At 52.8% G+C, this 18,843-nt stretch overlaps 1 protein-coding gene across 5 annotated transcripts in view; it reads left to right on the top strand.

Annotated features, from left to right (window-relative positions):
- Positions 1-18,843, top strand: part of KAZN (kazrin, periplakin interacting protein) — a 1,227,887-nt gene that overhangs the window by 1,151,858 nt on the left and 57,186 nt on the right. For all 5 annotated transcript variants that reach the window (XM_005544737.5, XM_065529711.1, XM_015452645.3 and 2 more), the window contains 3 exons: positions 2,076-2,246; positions 13,543-13,732; positions 16,737-16,867. In XM_005544737.5, coding sequence (XP_005544794.2) covers positions 2,076-2,246; positions 13,543-13,732; positions 16,737-16,867 — 492 coding nt within the window. The remainder of the gene's footprint in view (positions 1-2,075; positions 2,247-13,542; positions 13,733-16,736; positions 16,868-18,843) is intronic.

Genomic DNA, 18,843 nt, shown 5'->3' with positions numbered 1-18,843 from the left:
GTCCATGTGATCCCTGAGTGCTGGCAGCCCCACAGAACCTCAGCTCCCAGGCCTGTCATCCAAGGCCCCACGAGGTTTGGCCAAATCCCACCCTTGTCAATTCCCGCCACCTCCAACCCCCTTCCAGTTCCAGACTTCTCAGGGGTCTCCTTTCAGTTCCTTTCCTGCCTCAGCTACCAGCAGGGATTGAGGCCCCTACCACACTGTCTATGGGCTGGCGGAGTTGTTTTACCTCTCTGGGCCTCAATTTGCTCATCTGTGAAATAGGGATAATCGTAGTCCCTGCCTGAGGGGTGGTTGTGAGGTTTAAATAATTCACCTAAAATCCTTAGCACAGTACAGAACATTCCATGACAATTGCTGCTGAGCCCAGCTTTCCTGCTACCGCGGAATGTGACCCCAAGGAGGTGGGAGTCCAAAACTTGAAAGCACCTATAAGGCCTTCCCACCCGGCCTAGAGCCCTTGGTCTGTTCATGAGTAGTAGTGTGAATCAGTGACTGCAATGAGACAAAAATAATCCTGAGGGTCCTAGTGGGGCTTCCTCCTAATTCAGGGACATTTTATAAGCAGCCTCTTGTGTACCAGCGGGTTCTCAGGGACAGCCCTTACCCCGGTGGTCAGTTCTACATTGTAGCAGAAGTTTTCACTGTAAGCTCCAGGAGTGCAGGGATTTTTGTCTGGTTTGTGCCAGACAAATATCCACAAATATCGGTTGAATAACAGACCAGTATCAGCTTCAAATAAAGAAAACAGGTTAGAGAGGGCCTGGGGCTTCTTTCTTACATGGGTGACCAGGGAAGGCTTCTCGGAGGAGGAGACAATTGAGCAGCGATCTGAGTGAAGCGAGCAGGTGCCTGCCGGGAGCCCAGTCCCATGCAGAATGCTCCAGGTGGATTCCCTCATGCAGACCCACCCAAATGCTCCAAAGCATGTGTGGTGTTATCCCCTGGTTACAGATGGGGAAACTGAGGCAGGGATGACTCACAACAGTCATTGCAAAGCCAGGATTTGGCCCAGGTTCTCCCTCTGTCTCCAGAACCAAGGCCATAGCTACAGCTCTGTGACAGCCACAGAGAAAAGGCCAAGTTCTCCCTCGGCCTCCCCCTCTTTCACCATCTGGAAGTGAGGCCTTCAGAGACAGGTTTGTCAGACAAGGCAGGATAGTGGCCTCCCTCCGCGGTCCCAGACCACACGGAGACCTTGGATTTGCTTTCAGTTTGGTGAATGGGAAGATGGTGGCTGGGTGGATGGGTAGGGCTCCCTGCTGGGACTGTCCTTCTCAAAAGGACGTCTGTTGTTCTGAAACTTTGCTCCGGCCAACAGAGGTCACAGCCCCGATTCAGCTGTCTGGCCCTTCCCTGCTGGCTCTGCTCTGGGGACTGGCACAGCCGGGGCCTGGCCCTTCCCTGGACAATCACAGAAAACAGCTCATGCAGGAGGGCCAGCCTGGGGAGGGGCTCGGGGCAAGCGGCTGAGGACTGTGCTGCATTCAGGACACAGCAGCTATTTCTCTCAGAGGCTGTGACCCTGTGGGGTGGTGGCCGGACCTTGTGGCAGTCCAGACCATTGGGGTCGCTGGTGCCTCCTTCCTGTTGATCCTGTTTCCCTGTGATGAACACAATTTACCAAACAGAACAAAACCCCAGAACAACTATTGCACCCTAACTTCTGTCAGACTGTGTTAAGTATTTCCCACACGTGCAGTCATTCGGCCTTTAGAATTCTTTGAAACAAGTAGGATTGACTCCTGCCCCATTTTACATACGGGGGACCCAGACTTGATGAGGTAGAATGACTTACCCAAAGCAGTCATTTGCCCACTTATTCATTCATGCAGCGCAAAAAGGATTTACTCAGCATCTACTGGGTTTGTCTCTGTTCCAATCTTCCAGCTAGTTTGTGGCAGGGCTGGAGTTCGTGCCCACGGCTTTCCCACCACAGAGCCAGAGCTCCTGGACACAGGTCACAGGTCACTTCTTTTTCCATCTAGGGGTTAGGCCCCCTCTAGGCGTCCCTGGGCCAGGAGGAGCCTGGCTGTAACACCCACTGTGCTCTCTACCTGTCCCACCCACAGGAAAGTGAGGACGCGGTCAAAGCGCTGGCCAAGGAGAAGGACCTGCTAGAGCGTGAGAAGTGGGAGCTGCGGCGCCAAGCCAAGGAGGCCACAGACCACGCCACGGCACTGCGCTCCCAGCTGGACCTCAAGGACAACCGGATGAAGGAGCTGGAGGCCGAGCTGGCCATGGTGAGAACCCTCCCCACCCAGGTGGGCCTGGCATCTGCTAGCAGTGCCATGCTGGGAGCCAGGACGTCTGGCATCGACTCACTTCGGAGACCTAGGGTGGGGTGGGTGGGGCAGAGCCGAACACAAGCAGAGGGGCGGGGCCCGCGGTGGGAGGGGGCTTTCTACAATGCACCGTCAGTGTCCCTCCAAGACCATGACCCCAGAGCCTGGGCCAGGCGTTTATCCACCTGCCTTGGGCCCAGGGGATGTGGAGATGCTGGGAAAACACTCACTTTTCCACACACCCCAACCTACTGTTAGGAAAAAGAAGGCCAGGTGCGATGGCTTAGGCCTGTAATCCCAGCAGTTCAGGAGGCCAAGGCGGGCAGATTGTTTTTGAGCCCAGCAGCTTGAGACCAGCCTGGGCAACATGGCAAAACTCCTTCTCTACCAAAAAATTCAGAAAAATTAGCCAGGCATGGTACATGCCTATAGTCCCAACTACTCCAGTGGCTGAGGCAAAAGGATTGCCTGAGCCCAGGAGGTGGAGGCTGCAGTGAGCCACTGCACCCAGCCTGGGCGACAGTGAGACCCTGTCTCCAAAAAAAATTTTTTTTTTTTTTTTTTTGAGACGGAGTCTTGCTCTGTGCCCCAGGCTGGAGTGCAGTAGCGCGATCTCGGCTCACTGCAAGCTCCACCCCCCTGGGTTCACACCATTCTCCTGCCTCAGCCTCCTGAGTAGCTGGGACTACAGGCGCCCGCCACCTCGCCCAGCTAATTTTCTTGTATTTTTAGTAGAGACGGGGTTTCACCGTGTTAGCCAGGATGGCCTCGATCTCCTGACCTCGTGATCCGCCCGTCTCGGCCTCCCAAAGTGCTGGGATTACAGGCTTGAGCCACCGCGCCCGGCCTCCAAAAAAAATTTTTAAAAAAAAAGGAAAGGAGAAAAAATTTTTGTTTAAAATATACATATTTGCTTAGGAAAATATTTGGGGGGAAATACATGGAAATACTAACATTCGTTCTCTCAGAGTGGTAGCAACTTTTATTTGTTTGTTTATTGGCCTCTTCTCAAATGTCTGTGCAGCAAAAATGTCTTACTTGGGTCATTAAGGAAACAAATAATTTTTTCCTAACCCAAACCTTCCAGACACTTTGTGTTCCCAGGAGATGCGTAGCCTTTGTGTGTGGGGACAGAGGGTCCGGGTCGGGAGAGAGCGCCCTAGAGGTCTGTTCTGCCTGCTCCTGTGTGACCTTGGGCTGCTCACTCAACTGTTCTGGGCTTCAGTGCCTTTCACTTGTTACTGCGCTGGGAGTGGGGTCTTTTTTTTGAGACAGAATCTTGCTCTGTCGCCCAGACCAGAGTGCAGTGGCACGATCTCAGTTCACTGTAAACTCCGTCTCCCGGGTTCAAGCGATTCTCCTGCCTCAGCCTCCCAAGTAGCTGGGATTACAGGCACCCGCCACTGCTCCTGGCTAATTTTTGTATTTTTTAGTAGAGATGGGGTTTCACCATCTTGGCCAGATGGGTCTCAAACTCCTGACCTCATGATCCACCTGCCTCAGCCTCCCAAAGTGCTGAGATTACAGGCGTGAGCCACCGTACCCGGACTGGGGTCTTAATCCCACCCTACCTTCCCCATAGGGTGGCTGGGCAGTTGCAGGGAGCTTGTGGCTAGAAAGGCCTCCAGAAGCCAGGGGCTTAGTGTGACAGAGGCCGGGAGGAGAATGTGGGAGGAGCTCCTGAAGAGTAGGGGCAGGGGGAGGACGTAGCTCTTAGAAGATTTGTTGTCCTGCAGAGAGCTGATGCCAGCTAATACTGTGGTTACAGCCATGTGATCTGGGTTCGAATCCAGCCCCAGGTGCTTCCCAACTGTATGACTGAGCAGGAGCCTTCACCTCTCTGGACTCCATATCCATCAACTCAAAACAGAGATAATGGCATATAGAGTTGACTCTTAAACAACACAGGGCTTAGGGCTGCTGATCCCCTGTGCAGCTAAATCCATGTATAACTTCCGACTGCCCTAGACCGTAACTGCTCATAGCCCACTGTTGACCAGAAACCTTACTGAGAACAGTCAGTGAGCACATCTTTTGTGTGTTAACTGTCTCGTTTTCTGTATTTGTATTAGTTAATTCCTGCACTGCTATAAAGAAATAGTTGAGACTGGGTAATTTATAAAGGAAAGAGGTTTAATTGACTCACAATTCTGAACGGTTGTGGACGCCTCAGAAACTCATAATCATGGCGGAAGGCAAAGGAGAAGCAGGTACCTTTACAAGATGGCAGGAGGGAGAATGAGCATGGGAGGAACTACCACACGTTTATGAGCCATCAGATCTCGTTAGAATTCTACCACTATCACGAGAACAGCATGGGGGAAACCAGCCCCATGATCCACTTACCTCCACCTGGTCCCTCCCTTGACACGTGGGGATTACAATTGGAGATGAGATTTGGCTGGGGACCCAGAGCCAACCATGTCAGTATTCTTTGAATAAAGTAAGCTAGAGCAAAGACAGTGTTATTAAGAGAATCAGGCCAGACATATAATCCCAGCACTTTGGGAGACCGAGGAGGGTGGATCACTTCAGGTCAGGAGTTCGAGACCAGCCTGGCTAACATGGTGAAACCCCATCTCTACTAAAAATACAAAAAGTAGCCAGGTGTGGCAGTGGGTGCCTGTAATCCCATTTACTCGGGAGGCTGAGACAGGAGAATCGTTTGAACCTGGGAGGCGGAGGTTGCAGTGAGCCAAGGTCAAGTCGCCGCACTCCAGCCTGGGCAACAGAGCAAGACTCCGTCTCAAAAAAAAAAAAGAGAATCATAAGGAAGAGAAAATATATTTGCTATTCATTAAGTGGAAGAAAAGGATCATCATCAAGGTCTTCATCCTCATTGTCTTCATGCTGAGTGGCTGAGGAGGAGGAGGAGGGAGAGGAAGGATTAGCTTTGCTGTCTCAGGGGTGATGGAGGTGGAAGCAAATCTGCCGATAATTGGACCCATGCACCCATGCAGTTCAAACCCACGTTGTTCAAGAGTTGACTGTGCTTTGTAGGGCTCTTGTGAGGATTTCCAAGAAATAAAGCAGGAGAAGCACTTGGCACTGGGCCCGGATCCCTGGACGTGGTAACCACAGTAGGATGGTTTACTAAGGACCAGGCCCCCAGGGCAGGCTGGAGCCGGATCCCTGGACCTCTCCTAGGTCTCCTTGTCCAATGCTGACCCCTAGTGGTGAGAACTACTGAGCAGGAAGAAGCTGCGGCAGCAGAGACTTCTGGGGTCTGGGGGTTCCCACCAATGGAGTTGATAATACTGGAGGCCCTGCTGCTACGTGCAGCCCAGACAGAAATCTTTCAACTTGCAGGCCAGGAAAAGGCCCCTTCTCCCAGGTCTTCCTCATGACTTGTGGACAGACAGATGTGTCTTCCTTCCTTGGAGTCCTGGCCTTAGGCATCCGAGGATGCCCTGGGTCTTTCCAGCCTAGGATCCAGCTCACCCTGGCTTCCCCTCCCGTTGTTTCCATTCTGGCCAAGAAAACTCAACTTCTGGCCTCCTTCTGGCAGGCATCAGATGCATCTGCCCGTGTGAATGTTGGCAACTCAGGTTGATGGGTTTATGTTCATGTTAACAGCACAGGCAGTGTCTACCCAGGGCTTGGAGGCAGAGGGAGGGGGCTTCACGAGGAGCTGTGACGGCCCCAGTCTTGTTGGTGTGTCCACCTGATTGCAGCTTCCCTCTATTGCCCGCCATCCCTAGAGTTTCACAGCCAGGCCATGTTGCCTGCAGGCCCAGCTCCCCCACTGCACGGCTGACCCTTCCTCGGGGGATGCCTTAAGTCCTGTGTTGCAAGCAACAGGAAGCAGCTCTGCTCTGCCAGTGGAAGCATAGAGGGTGGGTTGGAAGGAAGTCAGGGTCCACAGGTGCAGTGGGGAGGTGGAGGGCGCAGCTTAGCAGTGGCAGAAGCCACGGCAGCTGCAGACCAGGTGTGGTGGCTCACACCTGTAATGTTTTGGCTTTGGAAGGCCAAAGCGGGCAGATCACTTGAGGTCAGGAGTTCGAGACCAGCCTGGCCAACATGATGAAACACTGACTCAACTGAAAATACAAAAATTAGCTGGACATGGTGGTGGGCACCTGTAACCCCAGCTACTCGGAAGGCTGAGGCAGGACAATCGCTTGAACCCAGAAGGCAGAGGTTGCAGTGAGCCGAGATCGCACCACTGCACTCTAGCCTGGGCGACAGAGCAAAACCCCATCTCAAAAAAAAAAAAGCAGCGCCCCAGCTGCAGGGGTGGGGAGCCAGGCCCGGGGGAATGGTGCGCTCAGCAACCCCTGCAGCTGGGGGGATGGACATGTCGCTTTTGTCTTCTGATGAAATCTTACCTCAGTGAGGTCCATGCAGCATGCCCAGTGCCCCATCTTGGGCCGCTTACTTGCCTCTTACCCAGGGGTCCTGGCTGTAGCCCCTGGTGCTGGGCAGTTCCCTCTGTGGCAAAGCTCACAGCTGCCGGTGACACAGAGGCCACTGGGAAAGCAGGTATTGGGGAAAGAGCCCAGACTGGTGCCAAGTGAGGGGTGAGCGGCCCGTCAGGATCCAGGCATCGTCCCTCCCCCTGTGTCCAGAGGAGCCAACTCCAGGCCGCCCCACACACCCTCTTCACTGCTTCACTCAGGGAAAAACCAGAAAGACATTTGCTTCTGCAGACGTTTCCCAAGAAGCAAAGCCCTCTGCTGGCATTTAGCAATGAACATGGGCACCCTGAGGCCCGCCCAGCCATCCACCCTTGCTGGGAGCATTTCCTGTTAAATCCTGATCCAACCAGGCATTACCACCCACACGGCAACTTCTCTGTAACCACATTGGCCCCATGGGACCACGTGTGCATGTGTGTGCGCGTGTGTGTGTGTGTGTGTGTGTGTGTCTCAAAAATGTTTATCGACATAGAATGTCAAGGCCCGAGCCCACCTGAGCCTACCATTGCCCCCGCAGGAGCCTCCCCTCCACGGCCAGAGCCTGCATTGATCCTTGGTCGTTGGGCACGGGTGGTTGGCCATGCCGTTCAGTGTTTTCAGCATGTTGATAACATTGTGCAACCGCCGCTTCTGTCTAATTCCAGAATAATTTCATCTCCCCAGAAAGTATCACGTCTTCAGTGAGGTGTGTATTCTTTTTTTTTTTTTTTGAGACGGAGTCTCGCTCTGCCGCCCAGGCTGGAGTGCAGTGGCCGGATCTCAGCTCACTGCAAGCTCTGCCTCCATTCTCCTGCCTCAGCCTCCCGAGTAGCTGGGACTACAGGCGCCCGCCACCTCGCCCGGCTAGTTTTCTGTATTTTTTAGTAGAGACGGGGTTTCACCGTGTCGGCCAGGATGGTCTCGATCTCCTGACCTCGTGATCCGCCCGTCTCGGACTCCCAAGAGGTGTGTATTCTTACGGTTTTGGAGCTCGGGCAGTCCCGTACTCCATGGCCTGACGTCTTTGCTGGGGAGACTTTTGACGGGAGTCCAGCCAGGGCCTGAGGAGGCAGCTCCCTTACTAGCCTTCCCTCAGTCCACAGGCCTTCCCCGCCAGCCTTCTTAGTCACATGTGGGGCTGGGAGACAGGGCTGCCTGCTCCTGAGACTATGGGCATCCCCCCGACACTGGTCCAGTCCCTGGGAGCCCAGCTTACACTGACCTCGCTGCCCACGGGCCTGGCTTCTGCAGTGTGGGAAACGCTCTTCAGTTGACGGTGCTTTCTGTAAATAAGGGCACCAGAGACGTTTGGGGCCACATAACTGGTGGGGCTGCCCTGTGCTCTGCAGCTTCCCTGGCCTCCACCCACCGGATGTCAGCAGCACCCCCCACTCCAGCTCCCAGTGTCACAGCAGTAGACTGTAGACATGGCCAGATGTCCCCCAGAGTGCAGAATCACCCCAGACTGGACGCATCCCTCCATCAAGTAGGACATTTTGTGAGAATCAGACATTCCTATCTCTCTGGGCCTGGGCTGTTTGAGTCTAACAGAGTCCCGGTTTGGGTCCTGTTATTTTCTGTCTGTGTGACCCTTGACAAGGGACTTAACCTTTCTGAGCCTTAGTTCCCATCCTGTATAAAATCAGAACTACAGTTTCCTCCTGTATAAAATCAGAACTACAGTTTCCTCCTGTATAAAATCAGAACTACAGTTTCGTCCTGTATAAAATCAGAACTACAGTTTCCTCCTGTATAAAATCAGAACTGTAGGCCAGGTGTGGTGGCACACGCCTGCAAACCCAGCACTCTGGGGAGGCTGAGGCATGTGGATCACCTGAGGTCAGGAGTTCAAGACCAGCTTGGCCAACATGGTGAAACCTGTCTCTGCTAAAATTACAAAAATTAACCAGGCATGATGGCAGGCATCTGTAATCCCAGCTACTCAGGAGGCTGAGGAAGGAGAATCATTTGAACCCAAGTGGTGGAGGTTGCAGTGAGCTGAGATCAGACCATTGCACTCCAGCCTGGATGACAGAATGAGACTATCTCAGAATAGAATAGAATAGAATAGAATAGAATAGAATAGAATAGAATAGAAGACTGGATGGCAGAGTGAGACTCCATCTCAGTAGAATGGAATAGAATGGAATGGAATGGAATGGAATGGAATAGAATAGAATAGAATAGAATAGAATAGAATAGAATAGAATAGAATAGAATAGAATAGAATAGCCTGGATGGCAGAGTGAGACTCCATCTCAATAAAATGGAATAGAATAGAATAGAATAGCCTGGATGACAGAGTGAGACTCCATCTCAATAGAATGGAATGGAATGGAATGGAATAGAATAGAAGAATAGAATAGAATAGAATAGAATAGAATAGAATAGAATAGAATAGAATAAAATAGAATAGAATAGCCTGGATGACAGAGTGAGACTCCATCTCAATAGAATAGAATAGAACAGAATAGAATAAAGTAGAGTAGAGTAGAGTAGAGTAGAGTAGAACCGAACCGAACCTTCCCGCTAGTGACAGTGTAGGGAAATGAGGCAGGGGGTGAATCGGGAAGGCAGCCGCAGAACTCGGTCAGCATTCACAGCTCTGTGCTGAGGTTGCTCTAGAGCCACCCTGTCCTCAGACCCCACTGGGGAGGAAGAGACATGGATTCTCATGCCTGTTCCACTCATCAGTATTTGACCTCGCACATGTCACCTTTAACCTTTTCCTGCCTCCGTTTCCTCATTTGTAAAAAAGACAGCCACCACAGGCCCAGAGGAGAGGCAGGGACTGTGAGGGATGAGCGGGCAGAGAAGCAGAAAGTGTTGGCCAAGCCTCAGGTTCCTTTTTAATGGCCACACTCTGAGTCCATGCCCTTTCTGCCCATTCTCAGCTGCAACGAAAGCAGTCTGCCCCAAATGTGCCACCTCCAGGCCCCTGGCCACTGCCTTTTTGGACCATTTGGACCAGCCCTTGCCAAGCCAGTTCCTAGGCTGGATATGACCCCAGAGTGGTGGGGGGGCCTGCCACCCTGCATGAGGGCAGGATTGCCCACACCTGAGCCCACCTGAGCCAAGCCTGTCACTGCCCCCACAGGAGCCTCCCCTCCACAGCCAGAGCCTGCATTGGTCCTTGGTCTTTGGTCCTTGGTCATTGGTCCTTGGTCTTTGGTCCTTGGTCACTGGTCCTTGGTGCTGTGGCCCATATTTGCCTCATCAGCTCACACTGGTGCCTCCCTGCTGGACCTGCTCCCACCCGTACCCCTGAGATCTGTGAAAGAGGATCCCAGCCAGCTTCCCCCCAAGGAGAAGAACCTAGCTGTGCCATAGAGTGTGTATATGAAGCACGGGAAGAAGGTGTCCTTGTGCCCCCTCAGTGCGCATTTGGCACAATGTGCCATCTGCACAGGAGCACCAACCTTCCGGTGTCTGCTCAGAGGCTCCTGCGTCGGGATCCTCCCAGTCTTTACCCCAGAGAAACATTCCCTAGACAAGCACACATCTGCTGAAGGACCCGGTAGAGGATTCGGTTTCTGGGCATGGCGTGCCTGCAGGGCCAGGCTTGCTGTCTTATATGGGAGATGGGATGGGTGCATCGTGGCCTCCGGATCAGCAGATCCTCAGGCCCTCCTGGTCAACAGGAACTGCCATTGGCCCCAGCCAAAAGGTGGGTGAGGGCAGGGCCCTGTGCTGCCATCTCCCCTTCCTGCCTCATGGGTCTCACCACCCAGGCTCAGGGAGTACACAGGTAATCCTAACTGAGCACATGGCTGCTCTGAGACAGTGGGCCAACCTGGATCCTTGACCGTGGTGTGAATTACTCCTCACATCATCCCATCATCCCTGCTTGTGAAATAGAGACTCTTTAATAACAATCGCTAATATTTATTGGGTATTTTTACCCTGGACCAAGCACTCTCCCTAGCAGCCATGTGAGGGAGGAACTGTCGTTCTCCCCGTTGGACAGATGGAGGCACGAAGGCACGGAGAGGTGTGGAGCCTGCCTTGGGATCCCACAGCTCAGAATGGCAGAGCCAGAATCAAATCCAGACAGAGCCCAAGCTCCAAAGAACTGTGGCACGGCCTGGCCACCTCGTCGCACAACTCCAGGGGGCGCTGCTTACGTAAACATGGTCGCTCTTGGTTTCACTGTCTTATATGGTGGGACCCTGAAGTTCAGAATGGTGGAGTAGTTTGCTCAAGGTCACACAGCAAGTTAAGTAGGAGAAATGGAGTTTCAACCCAGTTCTGTCTGACCTTTGTGACATGGACACATTTGTGTCAAGTTAACAATTCCCAGGAGCTTGATGTTCCGGGTTCCCAGTGTTTGGAAGAGGGTGGAGGCTCAGAGAGGAGAAGAGTCAGAGCCCAAAGGGAGTTCCCAGCATTAAATTGCATTTAGTGGAAGAGATTAGTCAGAGAAATGTTTCAGTTGCCACAGGAGAGGATCTAATGTGTGTGTGTACATGTGTGTATGTGTGTGTGTTAGTCTCTTCTCAGGCTGCTGATAAAGACGTACCCGAGGGCCGGGTGCAGTGGCTCACGCCTGTAATCCCAGCACTTTGGGAGGCCAAGGCAGGCAGATCACGAGGTCAGGAGATCGAGACCATCCTGACTAACACGGTGAAACCCCGTCTCTACTAAAAATACAAAAAATTAGCCGGGCGTGGTGGTGGATGCCTGTAGTCCCAGCTACTCGGGAGGCTGAGGCAGGAGAATGGCATGAACCAGGGAGGCGGAGCTTGCAGTGAGCTAAGATCGCGCCACTGCACTCCAGCCTGGGCGACAGAGCGAGACTCCGCCTCAAAAAAAAAAAAAAAAAAAAAAAAAGACATGCCTGAGACTGGGTAATTTATAAAGAAAGGGAGGCTTAATGGACTCACAGTTCCACATGGCTGGGGAGGCCTCACAATCATGGTGGAAGGTGAAGGAGGCACACATCTCACATGGCAGCAGGCAAGAGAGCTTGAGCAGGGGAACTGCCCTTTATAAAATCATAAGATCTCAGGAGACTCATTCACTATCATGAGAACAGCACGGGAAAAAACCACCCCCATGATTCAATTACCTCCCATTAGGTCCCTCCCATGACACGTGGGGATTATGGGAGCTACAATTCAAGATGAGATTTGGGTGGGGACACAGCCAAACTATATTGGTGCATACACATGTGTATATGTGTGTGTGTGCCTGTGTGTATTTTGTGTGTATGTGTGTGCGCGTGTGTGTATACGTGTGTATGTGCCTGTGTATGGGTACGTGGGTGTGCAAGCAGGTGCTTATATTTTAGATGAAACTTCACATGCGTCATCTGCCGTTCCTCTCCATTATAGCTCTGCCTTGGAAGTTTACAATCCTGAATGGGCAGAGTGGACAGTTTGAGAGATCCCCGTGCTTTAGAATTCACAGGTACAGCCACCCGATTCTGAAGTACCAACCGTAGGGGACCTCCCAATTTTCAGGTAGCAAGGATGTCAAGCTGCCCACTGAGATGGAAGATGCCACTCCCAGGCCCAGACAGAGATGAGGCCCTGCCTGGGAGGGAAGCGGATGGGTTCAGGAGAGCCACCCCGCCTAGGCCTCTGCCTCACTCCCTCCTGTGCTCCCTCCAAGGGCTGCCTGTTTCAGGGGCTGGCTTGTGCAATCCTGTGCTTCCTATGCATGCAGCTGGGAGTGTTTGCAGGAGGGGAGAGCTGAGGGTTCGTTGCCGCATGACAGCAGACCAGCCTGGGTGCTCACTTCTCCCGAGTCGCACTTTCTAGGCAGCCAGATGGACTGGGCAGGAGGAAGCAAGGGAGTGGGGCATCCCCCTAAGACTGCAGGTGTAGCAGTGTGGAGGGCCAGGAGGCTGTGTGCACGCACACCTGGAGGGAAGGCAGGTGCAGCCACTGACTCATCTGGGCTGGGTGTGGTGGTTCAGGAAGTGTGGGTCTCCATGATCCTAGGCCTGCTGATAAAGACATACCCGAGGGCCGGGTGCGGTGGCTCACGCCTATAATCCCAGCACTTTGGGAGGCCGAGGCAGGTGGATCACTTGAGGTCAGCAGTTCGAGACCAGCCTGGCCAACATGGCGAAACCCCATCTCTACTAAAAATACAAAAATTAGCCAGGTATAGTAGCACATGCCTGTAATCCCAGCTACACATGAGGTTGAGGCAGGAGAACTGCTTGAACCCCGGAGGCAGAGGTTGCAGTGAGCCGAGATCACGCCACTGCGCTCCAGCCCGGGCAACAGAGTGAGACTCCATCTCGAAACAAAAAAAGAGGAGTGTTCTTGGACCCCCTCTGTTTCTGGTCTCACTTTGCTGTTGGTGGGTAACCCCCAGGTGAGCTCTCAAGTGAGTTAAGTTGACACAAATGTGACAAAAGTCAGACAGAACTGGGTTCAAACTCCACTTCTTCTACTTGTTGTGTGACTTTGAGCCAATTACTCCACCATTCTGAACTTTAGGATCTCACTCTATAAGATGGGGAGACCAAGAGGGACCATGTTTATGTAAGCAGCGCCCCCTAGAGTTGTGTGACGAGGTGGCCAGGCCCTGGCACAGTTCTTTGGAGCTTGGGCTCTGTCTGGATTTGATCCTGGCTCTGCCACTTCTGAGCTGTGGGATCCCAAGGCAGGCTCCACACCTCTCCGTGCCCTTGCACCTCCAGCTGTCTTAACGGGGAGAACGACAGTTCCTCCCTCACACAGTTGCAGGGCCAGTGCTTGACTTACCAATTGGCGCTCGATGCAGAGCTAGCAATACCCGGTGCAGAAGTTCAGGGCTTTCTCCCATTGCGGTGGGCAGTGCCAAGCAGCTGGCCAAGAGGTCCCCTTGATTGTGACTTCTTCCTGTCTTCCTGCTCTCTCCAGGCCAAACAGTCCTTAGCTACGCTGACCAAGGATGTCCCCAAGCGGCATTCCCTCGCCATGCCGGGCGAGACGGTGCTCAACGGCAACCAGGAGTGGGTGGTGCAGGCGGACCTCCCGCTGACCGCAGCCATCCGGCAGAGTCAACAGACTCTCTACCACTCACACCCCCCTCACCCGGCGGACCGGCAAGGTGAGTCCTGCCCTGGCCCGGCCCCACCACGATTTCGAGGGGCTTCACAGGAGGCCATCCGACCCAGCGGGAAAGGCAGCTTCTTTGTTCACACTACAGCAGCTTAGGGGGTGTGGGGCAGAGACCTTGGGCTCGTTGTCAGTGAAAAATCTAAGAGATGGACAGCAGGCATAGCTGGATCCAGAGGTTCAGACACTATTTGGGTCCCTCTGACCATGTCTCTCCATCTCTTAGCTCTGCCCACCTCCTTTTGGCCTCATCTTTAGGCTGTCTCTTTCTGTAAGAAAGTAAAATAGTCCCCTGCAGTTCCAGATGTTTAAGACCCTCACAGCTCAAGACTTAAGGAAGAAAAACTATCTCTTCCCCCTGTGTCCATAGCAAATCCTGAAGAAAGACTGATTGGCCACATCAGAGTCACATGGGCATCCTTTGGCAGGAGAGGCAGCAGAACTGCTTGATTGACAGCTCTGGCCAATCGCGGGGCATCCAGGAGGGGCTGATGTCAATGTCACAGGTGTTTGCTCCAGGCACTCGGCAGGAAAGTCTGGCCTCTGGGCAGCATCTGTACCCCACTGCCCATGGAACAGGCTCCAAACTCCTCGCTGTCCTGTTGCACGTCTGCAGGCCACCTTGCTCTGTTCTCTGTCCCTTCTGCAAGTAGGTGCCCTTACATGATAGATGCAAGTTGTGATAGACGCAAGTTTGGTCATCCTCATCTACCTCTGCAGGGCCTCTCCTCAATGGAGCTGGCTGTGGTCTGGGAAAGCCTGGACAGGCTGACGGATCTGCCCTCTGGGTCCTTCCTCCTCCACAGTATCTGCCTCACATACAACCATCTCCATGCATTTTATCAGACACCCCCTCCTCCAGGAAGCCTTCCGTGCTCTCTCCCCTGTGTCCTCTATGCTCCTGTAAAGTTGGGTGCTCACCTGCATCAGAGCACCTCTTACCCTACCTCGGGTTTGCTGTTGATGCATTTGTCACATGACTCCTCCCATCTGTCCAGTGCCTGGCACTGTGGTAGGCACATCATACATGCAGCTACTCTCTGGGATTGATAGCACTGGCATCCACCCCCGTGTTACACATAACAAACCTGGCTCAGAGGGGCCAGGCAGGATGCTCAAGGTCACACAGCCTGTAGGGTAAACTCACCCAGATTGGAATTGACTCCAAAGCCAGGGCTCCTTCAGCCACCAATCTTCTGTGTTAGAGCATACGGCCATTGGTGGCAAGGACTGTCTTTTGCAGGGATGCTACCCTACCTGCTGGCATGCCACCTGTACATAGTAGGTGCTTAGCCAGTCTTGTCAAACAAAAGATGCTTTCTCCATCCAGTGCCAATGCCCGCAGACAGGAGAGCAACCTGCTGGGGACTTGGAAGGGCTTCTGAGCTGTGGCTTCTGGTCTGGACCTTTCATTTAGCCACTATTTATTGAGTACCTACTATGTGCTAGGCACCATGAGCTCTGGGATTCAACAGGATAAGACACCCTGGGCGCCTGCTCTCACAGAACAGATGTTGTCAGTGTACAGATATGACATGTAAATATACTATTAAATAACAAGCAGGCCGGGTGCGGTGGCTCACGCCTGTAATCCCAGCACTTTGGGAGGCCAAGGTGGGCAAATCACGAGGTCAGGAGTTTAAGACCAGCCTGGCCAACATAGTGAAACCCTGTCTTTACTAAAAATACAAAAATTAGCTGGATTTGGTGGCACACGCCCGTAGTCCCAGCTACTCGGGAGGCTGAGGCAGGAGAATTGCTTGAACCCAGGAGGCAGAGGTTGTGGTGAGCAAAGATCGTGCCACTGCACTCCAGCCTGGGCAACAGAGCAGGACTGTGCCTCAAAAATAAATAAATAAATAAATAACAAGCAGAACAATGACAGATTGTAATTAGCACAAAGAGAGAAATCAACAGAAAACAGGCACTTTTTGGGGGGGGATGGAGAGATGGAGTCTTGCTGTGTTGCCCAGGCTGGTTTCGAAGTCCTGGGCTTATGCAGTCCTCCCTCCTCGGCCTCCCAAAGTGTTGAGATTACAGGCGTGAGCCACCATGCCCAGCTAAAAACAGTCACTTTGATGAGAAACAACAAGGCAAAGTAGGGAGAGCTGATTACTGGGGAAGGCCTCTCAGGACAGACTGAGACCTGGAGGATGACGGTGCCCCTGATGGGCAACAGGAATGGCAGAGACCAAGGCAGGGGGATATGACCTGTCTCAGGCAGTCAGAAGGCTGATGTGGCTTGAGCCGTGGCTGTTGGGGTAGGCAGGGCCGTGGCACATCAGGCCACCTTGGAGGCCAGGAGGAAGAGAGATGAGATGCTGGTGGCTCATGCTCTGGTGTGTAGAGTGGAGTCGACGCGACCCACCAGGAGGCCGCGTGGTCTTCCAGGCAAGAGTCAGTGGTGGCAATGCGGTGGGAGAGAAGCAGGCAGATTTGGGGCAATGTTTTGGAGCTGCTGCTACTGACTGGTTGTGGGATATGGGGGAAAGAGAGAAAGTGGTGGTGGCCTTTAGGTTTCTCATTTGGGAAACCGATTGGGGGCAGTGGTTAGGATTGCACCAGGTCTAGGAATGTCCAGGTGGTGGGAGCATGTGAACAGGGTCACAGAGTACTCAAGTATTAATGCATCGCGGTGCTCCTTAGAAATGCATTTATAAACATCAAGCACTTTCCTATATTGGACTTGGAAACGAGGAGACTTGAACTTGGAATGAGAAGAAGACTTGAAAACTTCCACGTCTTCTCCTCGTTCATGCTGGTGGAGGAGGGTTCACTGGATCCAAAGGCTATGGGAGGTTCTTCCCAGCAGCGGCTCTATGGGAATGTGTGGAGCCGTGGAGTAGGGGGTTGGAGAACCAGGCAAGTCTCTTCCCTTTTCTACACCTCAGTGTTCCCGTCTGCAGAACGGGGATGTTGGGTGGAATAACCGCCAAGGCAGCACAGGCGAGGACATTCTCTCCATCCCTCACTCACCAGCTGTCCCTGCTTTCCAGCGGTCAGGGTGAGCCCCTGCCACTCCCGGCAGCCCTCTGTCATCTCCGACGCATCTGCCGCCGAAGGCGACCGGTCGTCCACACCTAGCGACATCAACTCCCCTCGACACCGGACGCACTCCCTCTGCAACGTAAGGCCAGCAGCAGCGGGGCCTGGGCCCCTGGGCCCTGCCCGGAAACCACAAGGGTGGGGGTGGCGGGGTGAAGCCATACTCGCTGTTTCCTCTCGTCCACCCAGGGAGCACTCTGGCGAATGCATTTCCTGTTCTGTTCTTTCCTTTTGCAAGAAGCGATGGATGTGGGGAGAAAAAGGAATGAGGCCCGTTTGCTCCTTGTGTCCGGGAGGGTGAGGAGAATCCAGAGGAAGTGGGCCGGGGTCGGCCGCAGGCGCAGCCTGGAACTCTGCCCTGTCTGGGACTGTGGGCTTCTCCTCCCACGCATTACCTTCCAGAGCTCAGGGCCTCCCCAGCACAGCCTCATTTCCCTTTAGAGCCAGCTCTCCATCCTGATCCAGGAGTCTTGGCATGAATCGCCTCTGGAGAGGCGTGTGAATATGGTCTAAGTTTGTTTCCTTTGCTTATTTCATCAAACACTTGTGATTGCATGCTGGGCACCAGCCCCCAGGAGGCAGAGGCCCTAGCTGCCTAGCTCTTGATGACTAGTGGGGCAGACAGGTGGGCTCTGCAACAGTGAGGGAGTAAATGAAGATGGATCGAGCTTCTGAGGACAGTCGGAAGCCATGTCCAGGCTCTAACATGAAATATTGGGGTCCGGGTGTGGAGACCACCTTGAATTCGTGTTCTGTCACACAGTTGGTAATGCAGAGGCTCCCCTCTACCATATCCTAAACACAGAGACGTCACGGGGTTAGATCCCGAAATGCACAAGATGGCTTTTCCCAAAACACAGTTAATGCCACTTTATTAACCAGCGAAATAGATAATAAAAAAGAAATGAGGTGAACACATTGGACAAAACCATTAGTTGCCAATGACATGATTCTCTACCTGGAAAACTCAAGAGAATAACTTGAAAAGCTATTAGAACGAATAATAAGCATGTACATAACAGTGCTGCTTGGAAATCAATGTGTAAAAATCAATCACTTTCCTATAGATGAGTCATAATGATGGAACCATTTTTTTCAATCCACAGTAACAATGAAAAGTGCTTATAAAAATAGCTAAGACTAAAATTCAGAGAAGCTACCTCAGTCTGCTGAGGTGGGTGGCAGGGATTGCTGACCCGGGGACCTTAGACGGCCTCCTCAGAGTGGGAAAAAGGTCATTTGCAGCCTGGAGCCCTGCTCAAGGCTGGGATTCTCTTTTTTATTGTTTTATTTTATTAATTTTTGTGTGTGTGTGATGGAATTTCACTCTTGTCACCCAGGCTGGAGTTCATTGACGCAGTCTCAGCTCACTGCAGCCTCTACCTCCCAGGTTCAAACAATTGTCCTACCTCAGCCTCCTGAGCAGCCGACATTACAGGTGTATGCCACCACACCCGGCTAATTTTTGTATTTTTAGTAGAGATGAGATTTCACCATGTTGGCCAGGCGTGTCTTGAACACCTGACCTCAGGCGATCTTGAACACCTGATCTCAGCCTCCCAAAGTGCTGGGATTATAAGCATGAGCCACTGCACCCAGCGGGGAGTCTCTATTTTATACTGGTGCTTTAAGGAAGCAGTATGTTCTTCTCTTGTCCCCAGGAGAGAATCCTACTGACAAAGGCTATCTTGACTAACAGAACCAAGGCAAGGAAGCTGGGCCACTAGAGGGGTCTCTGACATCCATTCCCTGATTCTGAAGGACCACTGTGGAATTACATCTAGAACCAGCAGTGTCCCTGCACCATTCTCATCCCAATTGAGAATACCTTCCTCCCATGGCCATATTTGGCCTTCTCATGGTGGGCCCATGGGGACTCTGGCAGCAGAAATGCTGCTGGAAAAATCTCATTCTGCAGAAGGAGTTCTCCAAAGGCCTCTTGAATTGCACTTGACCCAGCCCTGGCCTTTTGCCCACCATAGCCTTGGCACATGCCTGCTGCCAGGAAATGGGTGCTTTGATTTGCCTGCATACAGGCGTTTCAGTGAGCAGGCCCCA

The sequence above is a fragment of the Macaca fascicularis genome, chromosome 1 (assembly GCF_037993035.2).
Source record: "Macaca fascicularis isolate 582-1 chromosome 1, T2T-MFA8v1.1".
In the NCBI taxonomy this organism is placed as follows: domain Eukaryota; kingdom Metazoa; phylum Chordata; class Mammalia; order Primates; family Cercopithecidae; genus Macaca; species Macaca fascicularis.
Note: the sequence above shows the minus strand (reverse complement) of the source record. Positions and strands in the feature narration are given on the sequence as shown.